General features: G+C 42.7%; 1 protein-coding gene across 4 annotated transcripts; it reads left to right on the forward strand.

The window, feature by feature from the left end:
• The first annotated feature begins 203 nt into the window (after positions 1-203).
• Positions 204-26,174, forward strand: rab3gap2 (RAB3 GTPase activating protein subunit 2 (non-catalytic)). 4 transcript variants are annotated; one of them, XM_080042142.1, is made up of 35 exons: positions 204-610; positions 1,882-1,973; positions 2,104-2,230; positions 2,826-2,907; positions 3,022-3,069; positions 3,347-3,422; positions 3,758-3,859; positions 5,622-5,721; positions 6,315-6,413; positions 8,447-8,595; positions 8,813-8,892; positions 9,624-9,716; positions 9,848-9,987; positions 10,529-10,727; positions 11,051-11,194; positions 11,615-11,697; positions 11,802-11,866; positions 11,974-12,064; positions 12,366-12,487; positions 13,264-13,483; positions 13,928-14,025; positions 14,313-14,421; positions 15,740-15,900; positions 16,536-16,710; positions 17,344-17,514; positions 18,062-18,168; positions 18,673-18,739; positions 18,945-19,015; positions 19,128-19,163; positions 19,463-19,537; positions 20,550-20,765; positions 21,271-21,360; positions 21,824-22,006; positions 22,667-22,831; positions 25,489-26,174. In XM_080042142.1, the coding sequence occupies exons 1-35, from the start codon at positions 496-498 to the stop codon at positions 25,639-25,641; spliced, it is 4,104 nt and encodes a 1,367-aa protein (XP_079898268.1). In that variant the 5' UTR covers positions 204-495; the 3' UTR covers positions 25,642-26,174. The 4 variants fall into 4 exon arrangements, with proteins under 4 accessions (XP_079898268.1, XP_079898270.1, XP_079898269.1 ...); XM_080042144.1 differs by having other exon boundaries at positions 13,267-13,483; XM_080042143.1 differs by having other exon boundaries at positions 1,885-1,973.
• The last annotated feature ends 1,018 nt before the right edge of the window (positions 26,175-27,192 follow it).

Below are 27,192 nucleotides of genomic sequence, written 5' to 3' on the forward strand. Positions count from 1 at the left end.
AATACACCTTTAAAAATATCATTAGAAACATATTGTAGGTTTCCATATTGAATTTATATATGAACTATCAAAATGTATGTATTAATCTGCCATAACATTTGTGTTCTCTTTTGTAAAAAAAAATACATCTTATTCTGATTTTACTCTGAAAATGTTAATGCGCTAACCCGGAAGCACAGCAGTGTTATTGTGCTAACGGTGTGTCATCAGCACAACAAGATTGGAAGGGTGGCAACTGTAAATGTTGGGGGAAAATAACAGCGCCAGACACTTCTTATTACTTATTTAGGTGCCTGTTGAAGGCTAGAGAGAACATCCGTCTTTGTGGGCGGGCTGTCATAAAAATTAACACGAAAACGGGACTTGTAAACGGACTCAAACTTGCTAAGCTACGTTGTTGCTCTCTTCCACAGCTGGACTGTTAGCTTAACAGGCTAGGCTAGCTGGCTGATAGCCCGTCTAGTTGGGTCCTGGCCGCGGGACAGGAGGAGAGACATGTCCTGCAGCTTGTTGGAGTTCTGTCGGCTCCAGGAGCTCAAAACGGTCCGGGACTTCCTGTTCCAGAGCGGGCGAACCAACGAGCCAGCGGCGGAGGAGAAGAATCAAACAGGTACTAGTGCTGGGAGAGATAGGTGGCAGATAGATGCCTGTCACTTTGCGAGCTACAGTTACAACAGTTGTTTTCAGTGACAACAGTCCTGCCACACACCTCTATAATAAACTAGTGAGGCATGGCAATAAATTAAAGGACTAGCCTACATAGGCCTATAGCAGAATAACGTTATAACGAAGGGGCTATAGGTTTGCAAGACTGGTTAAACATTTTGTTTCGTCGGGAGCTACACAAAACAATAATAATTATACAGATGTTTTAATGGATAGGCTACAGCTGGCGAAATTAAAGTATCTTGGATGACCTCGATTAACAGCCCTGATAAAACAGAGCAGGATTCTTTAGTTTTGTGTGAAATAGAAAAAATCAAACTATGGGTAGGTAGGCATATGTGATGTACAGACATGCATCGTTTAGGCCTATGAATCCCATGAATAAACACATGTTTCTATTCTAATGGCCTGACTGATGAAATAAAGGCAGTGAATGGAGGGGTCAGACTTTGTAAAGTGGACGATGGATAGAGCTTCATCTGATCTCTGCTAGAAGGCTATGAGTCATGCACATGATGATGCGCCTGAACACATCACTGCAGGATGCTCCATGAGAGAAAACACACACACACACACACACACACACACACACACACACACACACACACACACACACACTTAAAGGGCACCTGTGCTTGTTTTCCTCTGTTGACTTGCCTCCCATCTTACCATAATGTTGATGCTTTTAGACGCACAAAATGTGTCATCGCCTCTGTCTTGTAGTGAACTGACTTTGACCCCCCCCCCCCCCCCGCCCCATCCAACCACACACACACACACTCACACTCGCACTCGCACCCACACTCACACACACACACACACACACACACACACACACACACACACACACACACACACACACACACACACACACACACACTCACACACACATTCTGCTCCAAGGAGAAAAGCTTTTAAATGTCAAGTTCGGAAACTGGTTCTTGCAGGATCATTTTATCCTCCACGTCCGCTTACTGTCAGTCCTTGCTCTCTTCTCCCCTCTCGTTTGAAAAAAACCCTGGTAGAATTCCATTTGCTTGTGTCTGCTTTCACTTTCAGTATAACCTTTACCTATAACGGGTTCATCACTCATTTTGGTCTCTTTTAGAAACGTATGTCCCAACCTCTGGACAAGCTGCTCTGTTAACATGCGGTGGCTAATTCAAGCTAACAAGCAGTGGTTTTGTTTCCCCTCTTTCTCTCCTTTTTCCTCAGCAGAGAATGAGCTGACCTGGGACACGTCAGACTGGGAGTCATCATGGGACAACGGTGACCCCAAAGAGGAGGGCGCAGACTCTACCACAACGGTCTTTACTTATTCAAATCCCCTAGATAAATTGACAAAAAAACAAAAACAAAGCTGCAAACAACTGTGTCTGCTATTTGAAACTGACCTGAGGTGTGGCATGGTGTTGACTGTCCTGTGTTCCTCCACAGACAGAGGATGGGGCTACTGATCCAGGGTCTCAGACTGCCCCCTGGCTGCAGGACTGTGTGGTGTCCCTGTCCCCTTGCTCTGACCTGCTAGTGGTGGCCCGCCAAGACAAGGCTGTCTTTCTCTCAGGTCGGTCAGACACGCGCACACACACACACACACACACACACACACACACACACACACACACACACACACACACACACACACACACACATTCATCATTAAGTACACAAAGGAGTTGTATGTTGCTGTTTATTTTCATTAAGGATGACTCGATACCATTTTGTATGGACTCCACTTATATAGCGCTTTTCCCTGTGCACAGACCCAAAGCGCTTTACATTGTTTTGTACACATTTACCCAACCACACACATAGTCATACACGATTGCAAAAGCTACCACGCAGGGTGCAAGCTAACTATCAGGAGCATTTTAGGGTTCAGTGTCTCTTTGCCCAGGGACACTTGGACATGTGGCGGGGAGACGGGGGATCGAACCACTGTCCCTACTGCAACCCAGTGAACAACCGCCCTACACACTTCGCCACAGCCACAACGATACCGCACACTTCTTTGCGCTTGAAATAACAACACAGCTAACATGATGACACATGTCTCTTAACAGCACGCCACTCACTTTTTCTTCTCTCCTATACTGGATCCAGAGATGTTGGCCTGTAGCTATTGGATGATGGCGTCTAACTCTTCTTGGTTCTTTCAGCTAAGTGGCGCTCAGATGACAGCGGCAGAGAGGAGATGACCCTGGCTGTGTCCTGGAGTGGAACCCTCAGCACTGATGAAGGGTGAGACAGTCCAATCTGAAGCAATGACTGTTCATAATGCATATGTGCTGGACTCCTGTGAGAGTTAACCCCAGTCACACTTCATCCTACTTTGTGTTTTTTTTTCTCATAAAGAGAGTGTGTGAGCAGCTCCATCTGTATACCATTGGCAAGCCAGAAGAGGTAAGAATGGCTTATGTCAGAAATAGAGGAGTGCATGTAGAAGGTAAACAGTCATGCGTATGTGTCATAATAGCTGTTATTTACAGTGTGTGTGTGTGTGTGTGTGTGTGTGTGTGTGTGTGTGTGTGTGTGTGTGTGTGTGTGTGTGTGTGTGTGTGTGTGTGTGTGTGTGTGTGTGTGTGTGTGTGTGTGTGTGTGTGTGTGTGTGTGTGTGTGTGTGTGTGTGTGTGTGTGTGTGTGTGTGTGTGTGTGTGTGTGTGTGTGTGTGTGTGTGTAGGAGCTCCACAGGGCGGCCGGACTGGACATGTGTAGTAGTGGGTTTCACTTCTGGCTACGTCCGCTTCTACACAGAGGTATAGTCTTTATATTCCACAATGCTTCTGTACACCTGCACAACAATGTACTTTGTCAGATCATCTGCAGAAAAAGGAAAATGAAAGAAATCAATCCCCCCTAACCAGGAATGTGCGACTGTATTAAATGTTAAACGTCTTGTTTGGGGGGCGCCCTTAGCTCAGTTGGTAGGGCATCCCCCCCCCGGGCCGGGCCCAGCAGCAGACCCGGGTTTGATTCCCGCCCGTGTCGTTCTCTGCATGTCTCTCCCCTCTCTCCCCCATTTCACCACTGTCTCTCTGCACTATCAATAAAGCATACAAATATATCTTTAAAACGTCTGGTTTGTGTTCAGAATGGTGTTCTGCTGCTGGCCCAGCTGCTGCATGAAGACCCAGTCCTGAGGCTCAAGTGTCGCACGTATGAGATCCCTCGCCATCCAGGGGTCACTGAGCAGGTCAGGCACACACTCAACACTACCAGCAGAACCCACTATGAAAATCATGTTCAAATTTAGAGGACATTTTGGAAAATATGATACAATTTTTTTTTTTCTTGCCAAGAGTTAGACAAAAAATAAAATCAATTTCCACTCTCTTATCTGCTAAAGCCAGCAGCTAGTTACCTTAGATTTCCACAAGTCAATTCTGCTTGTCAGGGAATTGTTTGGAATGTATTACAATATTTTTTTAATTGTATTTATTTATCTATTTTATAATATATATATAGGGAAAGGTGGGGTGATTTGTGCATTTTGGAAGTTGCAAAACCCCTTGTTTCTAGAAAACCGTGGAAGAAATTGGAAATGTGACCACATATTTAAGAAGAGCCATCCATTTGACTCATCCTGTAAAGAAGGGAGACACAAGGAATAAGATATAAGCACATTTAAGCTCAAAAAACTGTGTTTTGCCTTTCAAAGTAAAATTTCCATGATCAAGGTTTTTTGATTATTGTGTCTGAACAATTATAGACACGTTTGAAAACATTTGACACATGTTTTAGTGCTTTGGTATGCTACACTTTGAGTCTATATAGTTAGCACAATGTCAACCCTAAATTGCTGCATCATGCCTATTATCCAAAATTCTGGGGATGGGGTGATTTGTGCGCAAGGGCCTGGGTGAGTTATAAGTAAGTAAGTAAGTAAAATGTATTTATAAAAGCACATTTATGACAGTTTGCACTGTCCAAAGTGCTGTACATAGTGCATTCAGTAGGTAAACAATGAAGGTAAAATAACAATAACCAAAATAAAAGACGTAAAGCCCATACATCCACATAAACACAGATAGTAGTGCAGAGGTAAGTAAGTAGTGCAGAGGTTAATGGGGAGGAAACACCAGGGTGTACATATGGGTTTTGAGCCTTGATTTAAAGGCAGAAATGTAGGGGGAATCACATTTGTCAGGTGGCAGTTGGTTCCACAAGCACGGAGCAACTAGTGCAAAGTACATTTCTGAGAGTTGTGCCAGTGGCATGGCTGTATACGCTGGTCACCAAAAGAAAGTGATAGTCTACAGTAGCTCAGGAGAGAGTGACATCTCAATTCCACTTAACGACACCACTGATGAGAGTTCAGATGGCCAGAAAGATGATGATGGTGACTTTGTCATTGTGACACAATGACGCACAAATCACCCCACTACGTGGGGTGATTTGTGCGACAAGACAACTTTTTTTCCGAAAGCTATATTTCTTAAACAGTTTATTCCAGATCCAAAGTTTTTATTGCCAGGGATGCACAACATCCTGAAATATATGTACATATTTGAGTTGGAGACATAACTGTCAAGGCCTCACTTTAAAATCACTTTGAGTAAAAAGTTGCACAAATCACCCCACCTTCCCCTATATATATATTTTTTTTTTTACATATTAATTTATGAAGGAGCTATAATGTGTTGCTGTGTAGCTGCTAGATACATTGTGTTACCTTGGACAGAGTAGGGCTAGCTGTCTTGATTGTAAGCTAAGCTGCTGCTGGTTGTATCTATATAGTTTAGTATCAATCTCCTATTTAGGTGAATAAGTCCCTTTCCCCAAATGTTCCACAACAATCCTTTAACAGTATAATTGGTTGTTAAAATGTATTTCATTTGGGAACACATTTATGAGATTAAATATTCTAAACTCCAGGTTCACTTAATACCTTTTCCCTAGTGTATAACCATATCACACACATGTAGTGTATACTAATGTATTTGATCCGCTTGTAGCATGAAGAGTTGAGCATCCTCTACCCTGCTGCTCTGGTCACCATCGATGGCTTCAGCCTCTTCCAGTCTCTGCGTGCCTGCAGGAACCAGGTGGCAAGAGGTATGTCCTACTGTGTGTGTGTGTGTGTGTGTGTGTGTGTGTGTGTGTGTGTGTGTGTGTGTGTGTGTGTGTGTGTGTGTGTGTGTGTGTGTGTGTGTGTGTGTGTGTGTGTGTGTGTGTGTGTGTGTGTGTGTGTGTGTGTGTGTGTGTGTGTGTGTGTGTGTGCCTGTGTGTGTGTGTGTGCGTGCGTGTGTGTGTGTGTGTGTGTGTGTGGTGTGGATTTCATAGGACATGGTTGCAAATGTTACAGTATTTTTAAGTGTGTTAACTAGAGATGTGCTCTTCACTTGCTGGCTGGTTGGATAGAGTTTGCCATAAAGCAATCAGGAAGTAAGGAGACATACACACACACACACACACACACACACACACACACACACCTTGTATAGCATCTGTACTGAACATCCAGTAGTGCTGTGTGTGTTTATGTGTACGTGTGTGTGCTTCCCCTTAATCTGCTTTGTGGCCTGTAGCAATCATTTCCTATTAAAGCACAGTTGCCCAGTTTTAAATGTAGCTAAAGGGCAATAGAATGATGTAATCCCTTGTCAAAAATTCTGTTATAAATAGTGCACCTATGGCTTTCAATGCAGCGGCAGCAGCAGGTAGTGACGTGATCCAGCCCCCTCCCCTGGCCTATAAGAAGTGGGGTCTGCAGGACATGGACACTGTGGTGGACCACAGTAGTGTGGGTAAGATACTATTTACATTCCCTTACCCAGCTTTTCATTTATTAATCTGTGACTGGCTTAAAGCATTGCAAAAAAAATCTATTATCTTCTCCTATAATATCTTGACAACTTCCTGTGGGAATTTGTGTTGCTGTTGGCGAAACAATATATATTTTCATTTTGCCTTATACAGGTCCTTCTCATATAATTAGCATATTGTGATAAAGTTTATTATTTTCCATAATGTAATGATAATAATTGAACTTTCATATATTTTAGATTCATTGCACACCAACTGAAATATTTCAGGTCTTTTGTTGTTTTAATACTGAGGATTTTGGCATACAGCTCATGAAAACCCCAAATTCCTATCTCAAAAAATTAGCATATCATGAAAAGGTACTCTAAACGAGCTCTTAACCTAATCATCTGAATCAACTAATTAACTCTAAACACCTGCAAAAGACTCCTGAGGCTTTTAAAAACTCCCAGCCTGGTTCATTACTCAAAACCGCAATCATGGGTAAGACTGCCGACCTGACTGCTGTCCAGAAGGCCATCATTGACACCCTCAAGCAAGAGGGTAAGACACAGAAAGAAATTTCTGAGCGAATAGGCTGTTCCCAGAGTGCTGTATCAAGGCACCTCAGTGGGAAGTCTGTGGGAAGGAAAAAGTGTGGCAGAAAACGCTGCACAACCAGAAGAGGTGACCGGACCCTGAAGAGGATTGTGGAGAAGGGCCGATTCCAGACCTTGGGGGACCTGCGGAAACAGTGGACTGAGTCTGGAGTAGAAACATCCAGAGCCACCGTGCACAGGCGTGTGCAGGTAATGGGCTACAGGTGCCGCATTACCCAGGTCAAGCCACTTTTGAACCAGAAACAGCGGCAGAAGCGCCTGACCTGGGCTACAGAGAAGCAGCACTGGACTGTTGCTCAGTGGTCCAAAGTACTTTTTTCGGATGAAAGCAAATTTTGCATGTCATTCGGAAATCAAGGTGCCAGAGTCTGGAGGAAGACTGGGGAGAAGGAAATGCCAAAATGCCTGAAGTCCAGTGTCAAGTACCCACAGTCAGTGATGGTCTGGGGTGCCATGTCAGCTGCTGGTGTTGGTCCACTGTGTTTTATCAAAGGCAGGGTCAATGCAGCTAGCTATCAGGAGATTTTGGAGCACTTCATGCTTCCATCTGCTGAAAAGCTTTATGGAGATGAAGATTTAATTTTTCAACAAGACCTGGCACCTGCTCACAGTGCCAAAACCACTGGTAAATGGTTTACTGACCATGGTATTACTGTGCTCAATTGGCCTGCCAACTCTCCTGACCTGAACCCCATAGAGAATATGTGGGATATTGTGAAGAGGAAGTTGAGAGACACCAGACCCAACACTGTGGATGAGCTTAAGGCCGCTATCGAAGCATCCTGGGCCTCCATAACACCTCAGCAGTGCCACAGGCTGATTGCCTCCATGCCACGCCGCATTGAAGCAGTCATTTCTGCGAAAGGATTCCCGACCAAGTATTGAGTGCATAACTGAACATAATTATTTGAAGGTTGACTTTTTTGTATTAAAAACACTTTTCTTTTATTGGTTGGATGAAATATGCTAATTTTTTGAGATAGAGATTTTTGGTTTTTCTTTACTTTTTTGCCAAAATCATCAATATTAAAACAATAAAAGGCTTGAACTACTTCAGTTGTGTGTAATGAATCTAAAATATATGAAAGTCTAATGTTTATCAGTACATTACAGAAAATATTGAACTTTATCACAATATGCTAATTATATGAGAAGGACCTGTATGTATTTATTTCTGGATGGTTTTGAAAACAAAATACAGGTCTTGATTAAAGCATTGGGTAAAGGTTGTGGTGGTTGTTAAATGGAAGTCATTTGCTGAAAAGAGATTATATCATTTATAACCAAATCAAATGAATGAATTCCTATTCATCTCTCTCTCTCTCTCTCTCTCTCTCTCTCTCTCTCTCTCTCTCTCTCTCTCTCTCTCTCTCTCTCTCTCTCTCTCTCTCTCTCTCTCTCTCTCCTGCTGTCAGGCATCATGACACTGTGCGTGTTTGACCAGATGAAGAATGCTTCTATCCTGGGGGGGTTCAATGCTTCAGTGAAGGGCAGCCCCCCCGCCATGAGCCAGTATGTCACCGTGGGAGGAGGGCCGTACACAGGCTTTTACTATGCTGTGGAGGTGAGTGACAGAGAGATAGAATAAGTAAGGGCCTTTTTTTCCAAATCATTTCTCCACATGCAACATAACTATACTGTACATATGTGTTAATTGTTATGTCCCTTAAGAAGTCGTGCAAATGAACTGCAAGGCACAGTGCAAGACAAAATAGTGTGCATTAAGTTAAAACCATTAAAGTGATGTGAGCTGTTTGTTGTGTCTCTCTGTGTGTCTATAGGGAAGCTCCCAGCCTCTGCTCTCTCATGTGGCGCTGGCTGTGGCCAGTAAACTCACCTCAGCCCTCTTCAGTGCTGCCAGGTGTGTAGAAGCATGATGTATGCACTCATTAACACTATTTTGATCTCGTAACAAGAAACATGGTGAAGTGAATGGAGAATAATACTGAAGGAGTATGATGTAACCATAGACTGTATAGAAAACTAACAAGCGTTGCCCATTGTTTCTGTGTGCCTGTCTTAACACACACACACACACACACACACACACACACACACACACACACACACACACACACACACACACACATACACATACACACACAAAGAGACTGAATGCTGCACTACTGACCCTCTTATACCGCTGTAACAGCACGAAGCAGGCCAATCAATACACAGCCTGTTCTCCGCTCAGTGCCAGCTTGATCCATACTGGACTAGTACTTTGCTTTCAGCCTTCTTTCACACACTTTCTAGTATATCTCAAAGAATGGTTGAACACTGGATTGATAAGCAGTTTCAGCACCTCAATAAACAAATAATAAATACCCATACCTTCTTATACCCTACTCACCGTGTATCTTCTGTTTACATGGATTCATATTATTTGTCTTACTTTGTCTTGCTCACTTCCTCTGATTCTATTTTTTTTCTCTCTCTTTCTCTCTCTCTCTCTCTCTCTCTCTCTCTCTCTCTCTGTGTATTCCTCTCTCTCTCTGTCTCTCTCTCTCTCTGTCTCTGTCTCTCTCTCTCTCTCTGTGTATTCCTCTCTCTCTCTCTCTCTCGGTCTCTCTCCCTGTGTATTCCTCTCAGTGGCTGGCTGGGTTGGAACAAGAACAAGAATGAGGAGGAGGCCGTTCAGAAGCAGAAGCCCAAGGTGGAGGCGGCCACACCCCTGGGGATCAGGTATCAATCATGACATTCTAACTCCAATCAATCACTCATCCATTGTGCCATATTGCTATCGACATCACATACGCTTGTTTAATGTCTTCCCATTGCCTCTTGATTGACTGTGATCCCCCTCCCCCTGTCAGGTTTGGGCTCCCAGACTCCCGTCGTCATGGTGAGTCCATCTGTCTGTCCCCCTGCAACACTCTGGCTGGAGTGACGGATGACTTTGGTCGAGTCACACTGCTGGACCTGGCCCGGGGCATCTCCATCCGCATGTGGAAAGGTGAGGGAGGGGGGGGGGGCAGCACTGTGTCAGCTTCTATATCCCTATCTAGCTTGTCTTTCTCTTGTCTCTATTCAGAATTGCTTCACATCATGTCAAGCCTGGATTACATAAATATTGTGTGAACAATGAGGGTGGTAGATGGCCTAGACTAGAGGAAGGTGTTAGTAGTTAAAGCAGTAGTGGCTGCTATCACGTCTATGGTGCCCACCATCTCTACCTGTGTGTCCCTGAGCAAGACACTTAAACCCCAAACTAATCCAGGGACGCTGGAATACGGCTGACCCTGCGCTCTGACCCCCTCCGAAGTGTGGTAATTTGAGAGGGGATAAGCGGAAATGTAGCCATTGACTAATAAAGTAACTTAACTTAATCATATTATCTGAAGTATTGATGTGTTCTAAGAGCACATAACACAGTTAAAGCCTATTTTCTTAATTTTTTTAACAATTATAATGCAAAGTCATGCATTCAGCTTAAAAAGTTGTTTTAGTGTGTCCCAATAATGTCAATCTATTTATTGATTTTATTTCCCCTGCAGGTTACCGAGATGCTCAGCTGGGTTGGCTGCAGGTTCCAGAGGAGCGTGGTGCTGAGCGTGAGTTCTCTCCGTCCGCCTCTCTGCCCAGGCGCCACGCTCTGTTCCTGGTCATCTACGCTCCACGCAGGGGCATCCTGGAGGTGTGGGCCATGCAGCAGGGGCCTAGGGTCGGAGCCTTCACTGTGGGCAAACACTGCAGGTACAAAACAATGCACTCCAATGCTCTCTCAAAAGGAAGGTGTTAGCTTCTTATTACGACTATTTATTAGCCTTAAAAGCGTTACAAACAAGAGTAGCAATTATGCATCTTTGGGCCGGTTTCGCAGACATGGATTAAGCCTAGTTCTGGACTAAATTGTACCTTCAATAGACAATCTCCATTCAAAATTCCGTTTAGTCCAGGACTAGGCTTAATCCATGTCTGTGAAACTGGCCCTTTGTGTTTTAGCATACCACTGAAAAAATATGCTGCGCTGTAGACGCCCATAACTGCAGATAACTTAATTTTTTTTTTTTGTGTAGGTTGCTGTATGCGGGCTACCGTCTGATGGGGGTGAACAGTGTGACCAGTCAGGGCTGGCAGCTCCACACCCAGCAGGTGTGTCTGCTGGATCCCACCACAGGAGCTCTGAGGACAGTCAACATCCCCTTCCACCTGGCACTCAGGTTGTCCCCCGGAAAACAAAACACACACACACACATTCTCTGCAAAGATATTGTAGATCAGCTGTCATGCAGGCATTTTAGCAGCACCAGTAAAGCTCCCTACTGAAGCCCCGATCGGACATGGGCTGTGACTGTTGCCGACATATTGCGAGCTGCATTCCAGAGGGAGTATTCTCTCGCAGTGTTTTGTTTCCAACTTAGTCTCAGCCCAGTGAGAAAGAGCCTTTAACACTCTTTATCTCAATGGTTTAAACCATACAGAAAAACAACCAGTTGAAGGTTTGAAGGGGGTTACGTCTAAGACTATTTGTTTCCCAGCAGCAGTAACTTCCTGATGTCAAGACTCCGGGACTTCCAAGACTCCCATAATGTTGAACTATTCCTTCTAATCTGCATCTCTCTGTGTCTACTCCCTTGTAGTGACAAGAAGAGCGAGCGCGCCAAAGATATGCACCTGTTCAAGAGACTGACTGCTATACTGAAGAGCAGAGGGGTGGAGCCTGGTAGGAAATATAAGACTGAGAGCTTGATGGAGATAGAAATGTATGTGATGAGTGAGATTTGAACCTATGTGTCTTTTAAACATAATTTCTTTTTTTTTTTTTAGATTTTTTGGAGAGCGAGGCCAAAAGTGCACTGCTGGATATCAAACACCCTGCCATTAAGAAGCAGGTATGATCAAAGATATAACACCGATCACACACTAATAGAGAGGCATATTATATATATTAAACAGTAACGTTTAAGTTTTTAACCAGTCTTTTCATTTTTCCTCTCAGGCTTTGGAGTCTCTACTATCCAATAAGAACGCTCCTGTGTCATGTCTAACTAAAGTCACATCTGCACTGCATGACTCTCTAAAGCAACAAGGTAAAGTATTATTTCCAAATGACAACATTTTGTAAATTCCAGCTTAGAGCTAATTAAAATTTAAAAAAAATATATTAGAATATTCTATATGGCCAATCAAAGAAAGGATTTTTAATTCAGAACGGTTGACCTTTGGAGAAGTAGGTTTATTCGTCCACATAATTCAAACTTTCACTTTTTGAATGAAATAACATTAAAAAGAAATAGCTTTTCCATGATATTCTAATAATATGAGATGCACCTGTATAAGATGTGATGTACATATTGTAAGTTTCACTGGTTGTGTGTATGGTTGTGACAGACCCTGAGGAGGTGGACACAGCACTACTCCAGCTCTGCTCCTCTCAGCTCAAACTGCTCCAGCTCTACTCTGACATCCACGACCTGCACTCTGCCACAGACACAGAGGCCTCTGCTGCTAATGTGAGAGGACACACACACACACACACACACACACACACACACACACACACACACACACACACACACACACACACACACACACACACACACACACACACACACTCACACACTGGCACACAAACACAGAGGTACCTTAAGTCTGTCAAACTATGTATTTCTTTTAGTCATGATTAATCAAATTTTTATCGCATATTTAAATAAAAGTTATATTATTTTGCATTTCACAACGGTTTTCACCATTCCATTCTCTGGCTTAAACAGAAAATAATTGCTACCATAACAATCTTGGTGGTGATTTGTACACTCCTAAATGGTGCTCATTCTGTGCCAGTTAGCATCCGTCTAAGAAGCTGCACTTGTATGCTTAGCTCGTAAGTGGTATTTTTTATTGTTTTACCCAAGGAGCCTATTAAATTTGACTTGTCGACTGAGCTGAGTAAAACGAGACGTTCAGAATTGTATTGTTGTTCCTCTCCATGACCGCTATAGCTTGACAACAAGAAAGGGTGTGTGTAAGGGACACAATAGCACGTCATTTAAAAAAAAATAAAGCTGTACGCTCTGTGTTTAATCTAATTGTGATTAACACGTTAACGCTTACTGCCCTACTATACATACAACAAGCTTTTTAAGAACATTTCCCAACTGTTAAACTACATATTATAACATAGGCTAAGGTTAAGGGTTTTGGTAAAGCTACCTAGCAGGCTGGTGATGTTGCTTGGTTGTCACATTTAACGTATGATTAACAGTCCTATGTTCTCTCCTATCCCCAGCAGGACTCATCAGGACTGGATGGCATAGAGGATGAGCTGTCCCGCGTAGGCTCCATCCTCCAGCGCTACACTCAGCTCACCTCCAGACCCAGTGTGTCCTTCGCCCAGGACTCTCCAGACTCGCCCCTGCCCGCTCAAGCCTTCCTATCCCAGCTAGAGTGCACCGAGGACGGGGAGCTGAGGGTCATACACAAGTCTGAGGCTGAATGGAACCAGCTAGGTACAGCAACACACATACGTAGACACATTACATGCCTTATACCTTTCCACAGTTACCCTAATAAAATACCATGACACAATTAATAAATGGTTGATGACATAATGTTATGTATTTTGTGACTCTCAGTAGGACAAACTAGAGTATAAAGAGTATGACATCTAATTTGACAGTGAGATGCTGTACTGTCTGTCTCACACCAGTGGAATTGTATCAGTGTGGTTTTAATTATGTCAAGTGAAGACAGCAAGATTTCTTAAAATCTGAGTTGCTGGTGATGCCTACCTAAAACTGTTTTTGTCATAGACCGGTGTCTTGTTTACATGCATGTCCAAAAGTCAAATTAACCATTAATATACAGAAATTGCAATGCCATTAGACATTGAAGAGGCACATCACACACATCCAGACTGATGGACTCTGCTCTTGTGTGTGTGTCTTCCCCAGGTACCTTCATGTTCTGGGGCTGTCTGTGTGGTAAGAGCCCGCTCCAGGGTGTCTGTGACACACTGCAGCAGGCCGGGGTCAGTCCACAGCAGCTTCTGGTAAGATGGAGGAAAATAAATAAGGTTATGCCAAAGGTGTTAGAGTGTGCTAAGGGTTGAAAGATGAAACTGTCTAGAAGGGGGAAAAGGAACTTGAAGATAATTGATGACAGATAAGTAAACAGATGTAGTCATTTGTATTTTTTTTTAATTTCATATCTCCAAATGTAAGTTACTGGAATTGCAGCAATCAAAAACATCTATTTTTTTCATTAGTGCCAACATTCTAAATAATTTTTTTTTTTTTAACATTTCATTTGACCACTCCCTGTCTCTCTTCCCCTCAGTCTCTGCTGCTGAGTGTGTGGCTGCAGAGAGAGAAGGAGGTGCTGCAGAAACAAGAAGACACTGTCAGAAACCTTCACACACTACTCATGGCCCTCAGCAACATGAAAGGTTTGCCTTGCCTTGACTTCTTCTACATAAAAGTGTCTGTCAACCAATGCAAGTCTAGAGCTGTGTTGGAATAGCCCTATTGACTAGGGGTGTGCACGTGTACACGTGTACACGTGTAACCGTTTAGTAAATCATAACCGTTTAGGAAAAATCAATAAACGAAAACCGTTTTTTTTTTTTTTTTTTTTTTTTTCAAATTTCAAAGTTTTTAAATATGTTCTGGAGACACGCATTTATTGATTTTTCATCACTAATAAACTAATTGGGGAGGATAAAAGCTAGTCTGCCGAGAATCTGTCTGTCCCTCGGCGAGTGTGTGTGAGTGAGTGTGTGTATCGGCGCACACACACACGGGGAGTCGCCGTGCTGGGGCTCGACTCACAGCCACGGAAGAGTGATGAAAGATAACCTAAAGATTAAAGTTACCCGGTTGACGTGAACTATGCTCGTAAGTAGCCCGAACTTTATAACACCTGTTCAACATGCATTTAACGTGGACATGTAGAACGCGATAGGCTATATTAATCAGGAAATGAATGAAGCGCGACTATGACGGCGAACGTGTGTGTGTGTGTGTGTGTGTACACCATAGACCTATTATAAGAGGTGTGTAAACGAGCGTAGTTCATGTCAATTGTGTGTTTACAGGCGAACAAACGCGTGTGTGTGTGTGTGTGTGTGTGTGTGTGTGTGTGTGTGTGTGTGTGTGTGTGTGTGTGTGTGTGTGTGTGTGTGTGTGTGTGTGTGTGTGTGTGTGTGTGTGTGTGTGTGTGTGTGTGTGCGTGCGTGCGCGCCTACAAGACGGCGGGGGCACGAGGACAATGACGTCACGGTTAACCGTGTACACGAAAAAAAATTCGTCGTGTACACGGTTAGGCATTTTTGTAAACGTTCACACCCCTACTATTAACGTCCTACTCATACTAAAAGCCCTACTAACGTCCTACTCATACTCATTTTTATGTCAATTTGTGTATATTGTGGTTGTGTATGCAAGTTTGTGTAGGCAAGAAATGCCTGGATGAGTACTTACTTCCGGGAAGATTTTGTGTACTATGGATCGATAGGTTACTTTTCCTACTCAGCCGCCCCACAATGCATTGCGTCTTTTCAAACGACACGGAAGGTTTTTTAAAAATTCTTTGTTGCTTCTGTATACTTCAGTGTAAACGGTCCGACGAGCCTCGCATACACAATCTAGCGTTAAGTAGACAGTATGTTGTATAAACATGTTGAGTATGTAGGAGGGAGGACGTTAGTAGGCCGTTTCCAACACAGCCTATTGAAAAAAGCTTACCCCTTCTTCTGCTGTCTTCAGGTGCAGTTGAGGAGTCTTGGGACACCCAGTCCATCTCCCCCTGGTGGCAGCAGGTTCGCACTACATGCATCCAGTCCCACAATGCCGCGGCCGCTCTGCTCGCCGCCTTCGTAGCTCACCGCGCCGCTAAAGCTAGCATCACAAGCCGGGCTGACAGCAAGGTACAGGGAGTCTCATGCACACGTCTGTTTTGACCTTAGAATGAGCCTTTTATATCAACATAAGAGTGAGCCATGTTGCAACGGCCATGTCTCTACAGTAGCGCAGAACTTACAAACTTTAATGGCCTTACGTATTTTTTATATATAGTGGTTCTTCCTGTGGAAATTAACTATAGAACTATAACTTAATTTCATCTTCACCTCATCACTTGATATTGTGGAAAGACTTGAGGCAGTGATGTCATCTTTAGTAATTAGCTTCTTGTCCTTGAAGGCCACCGTAGCTTCTGTAAATTCTCCAAACGGGAGGGGCTTGCAAGGGAGCATTACAATAACAATACATACCAACAGTCAGTCTGACCCTCCCTTGACATTACATATTTAAAGTATTTAGCAGTATAGGAAATGTGTTTCAAATACGTTAGGTTAAAGAAGCTACAAAACATTGAGAATTAGTGGAAAATGGATCATTAGTTATGAAGTATTACTGCAATATAACTTTACTTTTACTAGGCATGATATCAACCGCTAAAGCCAGACATACTGACTTTCTGTTGTGTGTGTGTGTGTGTGTGTGTGTGTGTGTGTGTGTGTGTGTGTGTGTGTGTGTGTGTGTGTGTGTGTGTGTGTGTCAGTTCCAGTCAGAGTGGGAGGCTGTGTCCCTGGAGCTGGAGCAGTGGGTGGTGTGTGTGCGTCAGCTGGAGGACGTGTTGGTGCTGCAGACTCTGCTGCTGGTGCCTTGTCCTCAGGGGGCAGCAGGGGGCGCTGCAGCCCAGTGCTCCATCAAGACCCTGCTGGAGGGAGGCACAGGTAGGCTGGACACTATACCCTGCATTTCAAATCGCATACTCTTTCTTTTTTACTATTCTACACACTGCAGAAGCTGATCGTACGTAGTTAGTATGCAGTAGGCATACAATTGGGACATACTTTTACACATGTATTTCATCATACCACACACCTTGATCTTGCCTCTTGCTTACATATCTGTTAAATTCGTCAAAATGCTGGTTGTTTTTACACGGAGGCTCCATTGATGTGACCTTAACTCTGCTGCGCAGTGCATTGTGGGTCAGAATCACCAAAAAAGCTGCTGATGTTAACATTTAAAATCACGAACAGATGTAGTAAGTAGGGTATCCCTGTATTTTTTTTTGAGCATCCTAAATCATTTTCTACTTTTTCTACTAATTTGCAGTAGTAACGCAACCAAGATCCTCAGAGATGTATAGATGCAGACAGACAAGCAGACAAAGAATTAACATAGCTTCACTTTGTTGTTACAGTGTAGCTGTGTCATTTATTTCTGTCTGGCTTTCTTTTCTTTTTGTTAATTTCATTCTTCTCTATTTCAGTTTCCATATGCTGGTATTGGCTTCATGAGACAGGTTCTCTTACTCTCCCACTCTTATTTGCTTTCTTTTCCCACGTCCCTCTGTAAAGGTGGCATTGCAGACAGCGTCTCCAAATGGGTCTTCAGACACAGCCTGGCCCCCGAGAGACTGAAGGAAATCCTCCAGAAGCAAGAAGACAGAGAGGCAGAGGACAGAGAGGCAGAGGACAAGATGGAGGACGAGCAGGAGAAGAGCCAGGAGGACACAGACCGGACGGCAGGTCAGCACTAAGATACTGAGGCTCTGCAGTGAAGGCTGGACAAGGACTGATCAAAGTAGCTGCCCTTAAAGGAGTACTTCACCCATACGGAACCGGCGTTCTATCATTATAAAATCGCTATTATGATATAATGAATGAGGTTTTTCTTCCCTCAGTCTTTCCTCAGTCTTCCCTTGGCCCAGCTGTCCTGTTAATCCTACCCAACATTTTTACTAGTGTGATGTCACACTAGTAAAATGTAGGGTTTAGACAGTGGGACCATAAACACTCTTTCTGCCTTTTCTCAGGCTAGGATGAACCGATTTAAAAAATGTTTGCACATTTATACTACATAGGATCTCAGAGTTCAATACACCTTCACATTCCCACCGGTGAAGTAGGTCTTTAAAGATCATAACAAAGCAGCTCTCGTGTTAAATAGATGTACATAGCTTTGGTAGATTCACACACAGTAACGCGATGGCCACACTACACACTTATTTCATGGATAGATTTATTATACCCCCAATTGATATCCAAGTCAATCACTGTCTATTGTTTTCCTCAGAGCTGTTGTTGGCCGTGTGCCAGCGGTTCCCACACTCCCTGTCACCAGACCTGCTCTTCGCCCACTGCTGCTGGGAGTATGTAGTGCAGTGGAATAAGGACCCTGAGGTGCATATTCACACACACACACACACACACACACACACACACACACACACACACACACACACAGGCACACGCATAAACATTTTGTATATGAACTAACCTATAGTTATGTTTTTTTTAAATGATAGATCTAGTTCAAAATAAGATAACAGACATTACATGTTTTAAAGCATATTTTAGTTTACAGCTGGCTTCAGTTTTTTGCCAATTTTACATTGAGATGGTTTTCTTCTATGCTAGTTTATGTTAAGGTGAGACACTGAAGGTGAATAGGGTAAACATTTTAACTTATTGATATCTCACAATATATCAAAAAAAATCTCGAACCTTTGATGTATACTAGTATGAAAGAAGACATGTTATGGAAGCAAAATAGACAAAATTAATAGTGTATAATATCAGTATCAGAGCTACTAGGCAAGTTGTCATACATCCAAACAACATGGATGACATAGAACCACCATTCTCTCTCTGCATATATCTGTACTCACCTGCTTTTCTTTCCAGGAGGGCCGATACCTATGCTGGGCTGTGGAACATTTGAAGCTGGTCTCCAGTCCACATATCCAACTAGGTGAGGGGCTCATTTTGTTAACATGCTTTCAAATATGTGTCTAATAATAATAATAATAATATGTCTAATCCACCTCATAATGTTCCATGTAATAAATAGGTTGTATTGACATATGAGCTTAAATATATCATCAAAGTACTATATCACCAGTCAGTGTCCCCTCTTTGTAAATGTGCACCTTCTAATAGTAATTCACTCCCCGCAGGCATTTCTACAATGATGTGGAGTACGTTCATCGTCAAGCGTTTCTCAGCTGCAGCTTTCCTCATGGAGAAGGTAAGCCACGCACTGTGTGTCTGTGTAAATTAAATATATTATTATTATATGAGGAAAGGCCTTTCTGAGTCCCTGGAGCAATGTATGAAACATTCCCTCTCCTCTCTCGCAGGTGGGCAAAGCACCCAAAGATCGCTTATGTCGACGGGTAAGTGTTTGATTCAGTTCACATTCTGAAGAATCATCACAGATTAAAATTGAATTTTTAATCCTTTCTGATATTGTAAGATTATTTCAAGTATTGCAACTTTTTAAGGATCCTAGTCATAACTCAGGTGTGTGTGTGTGTGTGTGTGTGTGTGTGTGTGTGTGTGTGTGTGTGTGTGTGTGTGTGTGTGTGTGTGTGTGTGTGTGTGTGTGTGTGTGTGTGTGTGTGTGTGTGTGTGTGTGTGTGTGTGTGTGTGTGTGTGTGTGTGTGTGTGTGTGTGTGTGTGTGTGTGTGTGCAGGATGTCGGGATGGGAGACAAAGCCATGACGTCGTTCCTGGGCTGCTGTGTCCAGCTGCTGCAGATTCTCATGGAGGTGACTGGAGTATTGGCTAAGAATCAGTGCCCTTTGTCTTTTATGTATAGCTATGTAAGTAAAGAGGATGCAGGGAGAAGCATGGAGAGGCCTGTCAGTACTAACTAAATGTATGCATTTGGTTTATTAGCCAGCTAGCTAAAGCTTACTGAAACATCCCCTCCAGACAGGTTTTATAAAAATCACTCTACTTGCTTCACCTTCTTCCCCATTGAAACATCTCAAATATATGAATATGCAAATATGCTTCATGTCCAGCTGCTAGACCTTATGTATCCTAAGTATATTCTCGTGTATGTGCACTGGAGGTTTCCTTGTCACATGTGCGTAGATCAGGGTTTATATGGCTCCTTGAAATAGTTGAAAGTTTGGGGATTTCAGAAAAAAAAAATGTTTGGCTTTTGACAATCATGTTTTAACTTAAATGTTAGTCAATAGGCTTGGTTCTGCTGTCTGCATGTGTGTCTCTGGTCTGTCTCTGCATCCTTGCTTCATACACTAATTAAAACATATGAATATTATATTCCATTTCCACCAATTTTGTTCAGAAAACATTAATTCCCTAAAGACTGAAGCTTAGCACATGACTGAAAACATCCTTTTAGTGTCAATCATAATACATCATTCTGCACAGTGCAGGTCAAACATCCAACTATAGTAACAATGACCACAACACATGATTGACTGGAGGGGAACTCTAAGATGTGTGCATGATGTGCATTTGCACTTGACCGAATGTGAACTCCACTGTAAGTAGTGTTCTTAATGTTACCGTAACCACCTGTGGCACACAAGTTGAGACTTTGACGCTCCTATGTTGTCTTTTATTTAATTTTTTCATGTATCTTATATGTTGTTTTGTATTGAATGTTGTACAGCACTTTGGTCAGCTTATGTTGTTGTTAGATGTGCTATAGAAATAAATTTGACTTTTATTTATTTTTTTATTTTATTTTTTATTACAAGCACACAACTCTCTCCTCATAATGTCTTGTGTCCCATATTGTGTCAGGCTGACTCAGCAGTGGAGGAGGTGTGTGCTCCAGAGCTGTCAGTAGAGGAGGCCTGGTGTGGAGCAGAGGGCCCTGCTTCTATAGCTGAGCTGGCCATGGAGCAGAGAGGAGTGCACTACCCGCTGGTACAACACCACTGTCTGCTAGCATCGCTGCTACATGCTGCTATGACCTTCAGCCTCAAGGTCAAACCACTCGGCCTGTTTGACAGCAAGGTGAACACACACACACAGACACACACAATACATCCACCATAGTTCAGAGTCTGAACAAAGCTTTATATAGTGGCTGCTAGAGGTTCTTATGTCCTCAAAGATTATATAAAGGTTATTTTCAGTATGCACTGCTTTTAACTTTGTACTGTATCATAATACATTGATTAATTATGTAATAGTGTTTGCAAACATAATATTGAGGATGTTTCAAAAGTCGGTATGCCTATTGATACACCTTATTAACCGTGTGGCTTCTCCCCTTATGACGTCATAAGAGGAGAGAAGTTATCAGAAAGGTTGAGAAAAAGAGAGAGTTGTTATTCCTCATACTGTGGGAATCCGTAAATGCACCAGGGACCTATATTAATGTTTTAAAGAATCTTGAAAAAGTGCAACACCAAACAAACACTTTTAAAGCTTTTGTTATAACAAAAACCCAAACACTACAGTCCTGATTCATGCGTGCACTGCACCAACATGTTTATATCCGTGTGTTTTCCTCCAGGGTAAGAATGCTTTCTTCAGAGACCTGACGACCATCCAGCTGATGCCCAGTGGAGACATGGACCCAGGCCTGCTCTCCATACGACAAGAGGTGAGAGGTTGAACAATAGGAAACATAACATTTAGTTAAGTTTTGTTTTGTTTAGTTTTCACATACAAACACTATTAAAAAAAAACACGTGGTAGTAAAAAAGAAAATACATGTGTGGGTGCGGCAGAAACCTGTACAGGCTTTTATAGAAACCACATCAAAAACACATTTCCATATTAGAATACAAAACAGTAGCAGATGAGCAAATTAGTGCACACACACACACACACACACACATACAAATATATGTATAATTGAAAACAACAATGCAAAACAATCAAAGAAATTCAAAACAAAGACAGTAATAAAAAATATATACATAGAAAAAATAAATCTGTTTAAATGGATAAATATTAATGGGTTGAAATTTAACAAGCAGACAACCATTCCCTCTTCTCACTCTCCTCTCATCCATTTCTCCATCCTTCCCCCCTCTCTCTCCCCCTCTCTCCCTCTCTCTCAGTTCCTGCTGCGTGTGCTGACAGGCTGGGTCCAGGCATTAGACGAGCCCTCCCTCTCCCCGGCTGACTGGTGGCCCTCTCTGTGTCTGGACCTGGCCTCTCTGCTGCAGGTCAACCCAGACATCCTGAGACGCCACCTGGTGTGGGAGCTCTACAACCAGGGGCTGGACCTGCGCGCTGAGGAGGTGAGGGGGGGGGAAAGGCCACATGCTCTGCTTTGCCAGATACACAAGCTAGAAATTTGGATTTTAGTACTTTTGTTAAGCCATGTAAACTGACAAACAGTGAAAGAAGGCTTTTTTTTCCACTGAACGGGTGTGGTTTTGGTACAGCTTGGCACAGTTACATGCATTTTCACTGTCAGAAGTTGGAAAGGGGATCAAAATACACAAACCGTGCCATATTTTTGTCACCCTTTCGTTTGGTTACCAAGCCGTCCAAAAAAGGGTGGAGCTACAAACTGCAGTCCGTTGATTGGTCGACAGAATCGCAATTTGCGTACGAAAGATAAACCGCGGTGTTTCTCCTTGGCAAGAGTGAAGAGTCTTGTGTTTAGAGAAAAATGTTTTTCCTCTTCATTGTATTAATCAGCGGCCTACACTGTGTCCTGCTGCTATGATGTCACCATAGTTATGTAGCTGCTATGGCCTGTTCAACATCTCTGACCCATAGACTGTGTGTACTCCGACTGTCCTACCTAAACCTCACCTACCAAGTATGTGAACTGTCGCTGAGGAAATCACAAGCCAGATGTAGGGTTACCGTGCTGCTCAGTGGAAACGAGGCTTGAGTCATGTTGTGTGCTGTGACTCTTTATAATGTGTTGTTGCATCCTATCCCTTCAGGTGATGTTGGAGGTGGAGGATAAAGATGTGTTGGGCTCCCAGCTGCTGGTGCTGACTGGACAGAGACTGAGCCACTCCCTGCTGCACAGCCAGAGCCAGACCCAGGCTGCTATGGAGCTACTGGCCCGCCTGCCCCCCACACTCTGCACATGGCTCAAGGCTATGGTGAGACACTCCCTGCGTTCCAATTCCCATACTTCCATGCTATTTAGTATGCCAGAAAAAGATTTAGGACGTCCCAATACATGCACGTCAATTATAGTATGCTGAAAATACATAAATGCCCCACTAACTCCAATAGCATTTTGGAGTATTCGTCTTTATTCTTGACATTTCTCGACATAATGAAAAAAATAAAATCCTTATCTGTTTTTTTTTTCTCTCTCCTGTGGCCCTTAAACTCTTCTGTACTTTAGTATGTAGTGTAGTAAAAAGAAAAAGTATGTGATTTGGAACGCAGGGACTATAACACTGGAGATGATTCACTCACAGGTTCTTAAGAGGATGGATGCTCTTTGCCAGAAGTGAACTGATACACACAGGGTTTTCATGTTCAACCCTTGTTTTCAGGAAAAATAGCCCACTGCAGCTAGTTAACACTGAACACTGAAAATAGAACCATTTTCCCACCACATTAAGTAAAACGTTGACACAGGTTAGAGGTAATTGGATATCAAAAGGACCTATGGTAAAATAAATATGTATAGGATGTAGGGCTGCACGATATTGCCCAAAATGATTATCACGATTATTTTGGTCAATATTGATATCACGATATTTTACCACGATTATTCAGTAATTTTAGTGAGTAAAATATTTGTATTGGATTGTCACGTAAACATAACAGCGCTTTCATATCCATGTGATCGGCTATGCAATATTACTGATAATGTACATATATTTGCATAAATATAATAATTATTTACCTGAAGTCAATGCATTTCCACAAAGAAAATATAAATCAAAATATTGCACCAAAACTTTACACAAAATCAAATCAACAGAGCACTGCTTTAACCTTTCCTTGTGCTACATTTCTGTTAAATAACACATCTTTGTTTCCTCATATGACCTCATTGCATCTCCTAAAAGCAAAATATAAAATATTTTACTCCATTCATTGTACCTGCATGATGGATGTGTATAAAACTTGATTTTGAACTAAATAAAATTGTGCCCACAATGTATAAATAAAATAAGTATATTGTGAGCTGCGCCCTGTCAAAATAAATCACAACCTATATGGCTCTACTATGTCGAAATTTAATTTGAAAGGACGGAGACGGGAAGTGACAGGTAACACTCAGCAACACGTTAGTTAACTGTAGCTGCCTCTCATGCCTTTACTCGCAACGCAAGGTTTCATCTTCGCTTCAGGTCGTGTGTACACCGAGGCACTGACTGTATGGAGTTATTAGCAACCCTGAGAGCCTGTCTAATAACTGGAATAGTCATTGCAAACTAAGTTCTTATGTAATGAAAATGTAGTTCAGTACGCCAGTAAATAGGAACGACCAAGGATACGACCTAGTAATGGGGGAATAGTCTACTCGCCCCGCTAGACTGTCTGCTTCAGCTGACTGAAGGCTCAGGCGTTAGCCACAGAGCTACTGTTTTGCTAACAACTCAAGACTCGCACACTGTACAAACAGACAGTAAATGTAATCGGCCAACATATTTAACAAGAGCTCCATCTAGCTAACAAAGCAATAGCCCCCAAAATCAATAACACAATTCACGGAGAAAATGACTGCCGCACATTTACATGGCGGGCTGCAGCCTGAAGTTACTGTATAGGCTAATTGTCAATATGCGGCCAAACGTACTCACGTCGTGTTGACTGGAGTCCTGTCGGACATTAACCATGACTCCTGTGTTCCCTGCTCTCCTGATACATGCAAAGTCGCTTTGAAAAAGTATTCCATTGTTTTTTGAACGAGTAGTAGCCCTGTTTGTGGACGTCTATCCATCAAAACTATGACGTAGGTCCTTAGGTGACCCGTTCGCTATACATTATACTCTTGACAGCGGTCTGTCTTGCTGGACATAACAGACCTGGCAAAGTGTCATGTAATAATGGGTTATAAATCCGGCCCCACACAAAAAAAGAGACTAACAAGGGGATGTATGTGATTGCACCAGCGCAAATATCTGCTCTCGCTCGCGCGATAAGCAGCAGATTGCTTCTTCGCGCGGCTCTTGGAGTGCTTTCTGTCTATGCGGGCAGAAAATGTTCACACTTTGGGGGCGGAGCCACTGGACTTTGATTGACAGCTCTCGGGGAACCTGGGGTTGCCAGGTTGGAGCATGGACAGGCACATGATCAGCGAGTGGTTTGGGGAGGGATTGATTTGCTTCAGAGCTGAGCACACATTTCAAATATCGCACATTCATGTACACGTCATCGTGGGAAGGCAATATCGTCATCGCGATGAAAATTCGATATATTGTGCAGCCCTAATAGGATGTATTCTGACTTGCACCTTCTCCTTTTTGCACTGAAAGCTATTTGCACTGATTCATTGTATTGTTTGCATGTTGTTCCTTTTTGCTGGTACATTTTGTTAAGGCTGCAGTCGCTTGGGTAATATGAAGGTAGTCCGTTCTACTGAGCTTATGTCAAGTTTTATTTCTTGATATGTCAAATATCTGAATAATAAAACTTTTTTTTTTACCATAATGTGAAATGTCATCTTGTAAAAACTGATAAAATTGCCATAGCAAAAAAAAGTAGCATTCAGGTACCTATCTAAGTCAAGGTATGGGTAAGTGTATATATTGATCCAGCCCTAATACACACTGTGTTGTGTGCTGTGCTGCAGGACCCCAGTGAGCTGCGGTGCCCTGCAGCCCCCCTGCCCCAGACCAGCAGGCTGGTGGGTCGGCTGATTGAGATCCTCCCAGAGAACCACGCTCAGTACAGCCTGGCCCTGCACCTGCTGGAGGCTGTGGAGGTGCTCACTGCAGAGGACTGACCCAACCAACCAGGCAGTGGCTGGATGGATGGATGAAGACTGATAAATACTACAGAAAGACCCCTCCCCTCTATGATAAACAGCCTTCTGACACTTTGTGTTGTTATTCAGCTCATGTTAATCTGATAAATGCATCCTCACAACTTAACGGTAGAAGGAATTGATCTATAGAGTGGATATGATAGGCTTTTAACTTTTTTTTTTTTTTTTTTAATCCATCATATTTCTGGCTTATGTATCATACATGATATTTGAATATACCTGTGTTATTGAAGAGTTATGTTTATGAGACGGTCACTGAGGAGGAATGGGGGGGCATGTCTTTTCTTAAGTCTTATTCACTTTAGAAAAACTCCCATGTTTATCTGTGTGCCATATTCTGTTCCACATTAACGCCCTCCCCCTCTCATGGACAAAAGATGTATCATAAAAGAAAATATGGACCTTATTTTTATTTATATATGCAGACAGTACTTTAATAGCTGTGCCTGTACACCTCCTGTTCTGTAGCCCAGCTGCTCCGTCTGGGCCCATCCAACGCAGAATAAAGAGGTTTCTCACAAGCTAACATGTTGTATTGTCAGTGGCGAATTTAGCCATTTGGGGGCTCCAGGTGAACAGTATGTTGGGGGCGTTTGCATCTACCGGTCTAGTGTACGCATAATGAGATGATACTCCATACAAACTATACATACAATGCGGACTGACGTTTCGCTTGGATTTTATTTAAAGTAACGTTACTTGAAGAGAGTATTTAATGCCCATGAAGAAGTTAGTGGCAATGGTTCTTGCTCCACTAAACCTGATTATTAGCCAACTGTTACAAACCGTTAGCTTAAGCTAGAGCTACACAATGTAGCATACTCCTCAGTCCACTTCACTGCCTGCTGCACTGCGGGAGGCTGACCAGCCGTCTGCAACGAGAGGCAGAGGCCAGCCGAACTTCGCAAGTTTAAGATGGTACAGTCCACTGCAGGGGTGTTATTATTAATAATTGGGGAATGAATATAAACAATTAGGAGGGATATTTAAGTGTTTCGACCCCTGTACTGTTTTTACTGTTACGGGGACGCATCCCCGTGCGTTTCAATAATAAAAATTTTAAAAAAATATATAGGGGAGAACGGGGTAATCTGAGCCACTTTTTACATTTGCTCCCCTCTAAGGGAGCTAAAATTATTTATCACTCAAATGTACACATTTCCCATTAATTCGGGATGTTTCCTAGAAATTATTGTTTTAAAAAAAGTTGTCATTTGGCTCACTTTACCCCAGCTGTGGGGTAAACATATCCACTGATTCCGCTCTGAAACTACCATAACAACACATATTGTAACAGTAAGAATCCTGAAAGCTAGCCACACATTCCAGAACTAATGTCGAACTAGTAAAAGAATGATGGGGTTTGGTCAATTAAGCAAAGCAAATTTTACACTTGAAAGTAACTCTGAACAAAATCAAATACAACATATTATAATTCAAAAGGTTTTAATAAGATTCAAATGAAAGATATAACCAGTTGGATTAGAACACAGTCTGGGGGTCAGAACA

This window comes from Ammodytes marinus, assembly GCF_949987685.1.
Source record: "Ammodytes marinus genome assembly, chromosome: 15".
NCBI classification, from domain to species: Eukaryota; Metazoa; Chordata; class Actinopteri; order Uranoscopiformes; family Ammodytidae; genus Ammodytes; species Ammodytes marinus.

What these genes read in the sequence shown, in the direction of transcription:
- rab3gap2 (XM_080042142.1), top strand. Translation starts at nt 496, where the DNA reads ATGTCCTGCAGCTTGTTGGAGTTCTGTCGGCTCCAGGAGCTCAAAACG. An exon ending in ACCCTGCCATTAAGAAGCAG is followed by an intron (nt 11,867 to 11,973) that starts GTATGATCAAAG and finishes TTTTCCTCTCAG; the next exon opens with GCTTTGGAGTCTCTACTATC. An exon ending in GGCCCTCAGCAACATGAAAG is followed by an intron (nt 14,422 to 15,739) that starts GTTTGCCTTGCC and finishes TGCTGTCTTCAG; the next exon opens with GTGCAGTTGAGGAGTCTTGG.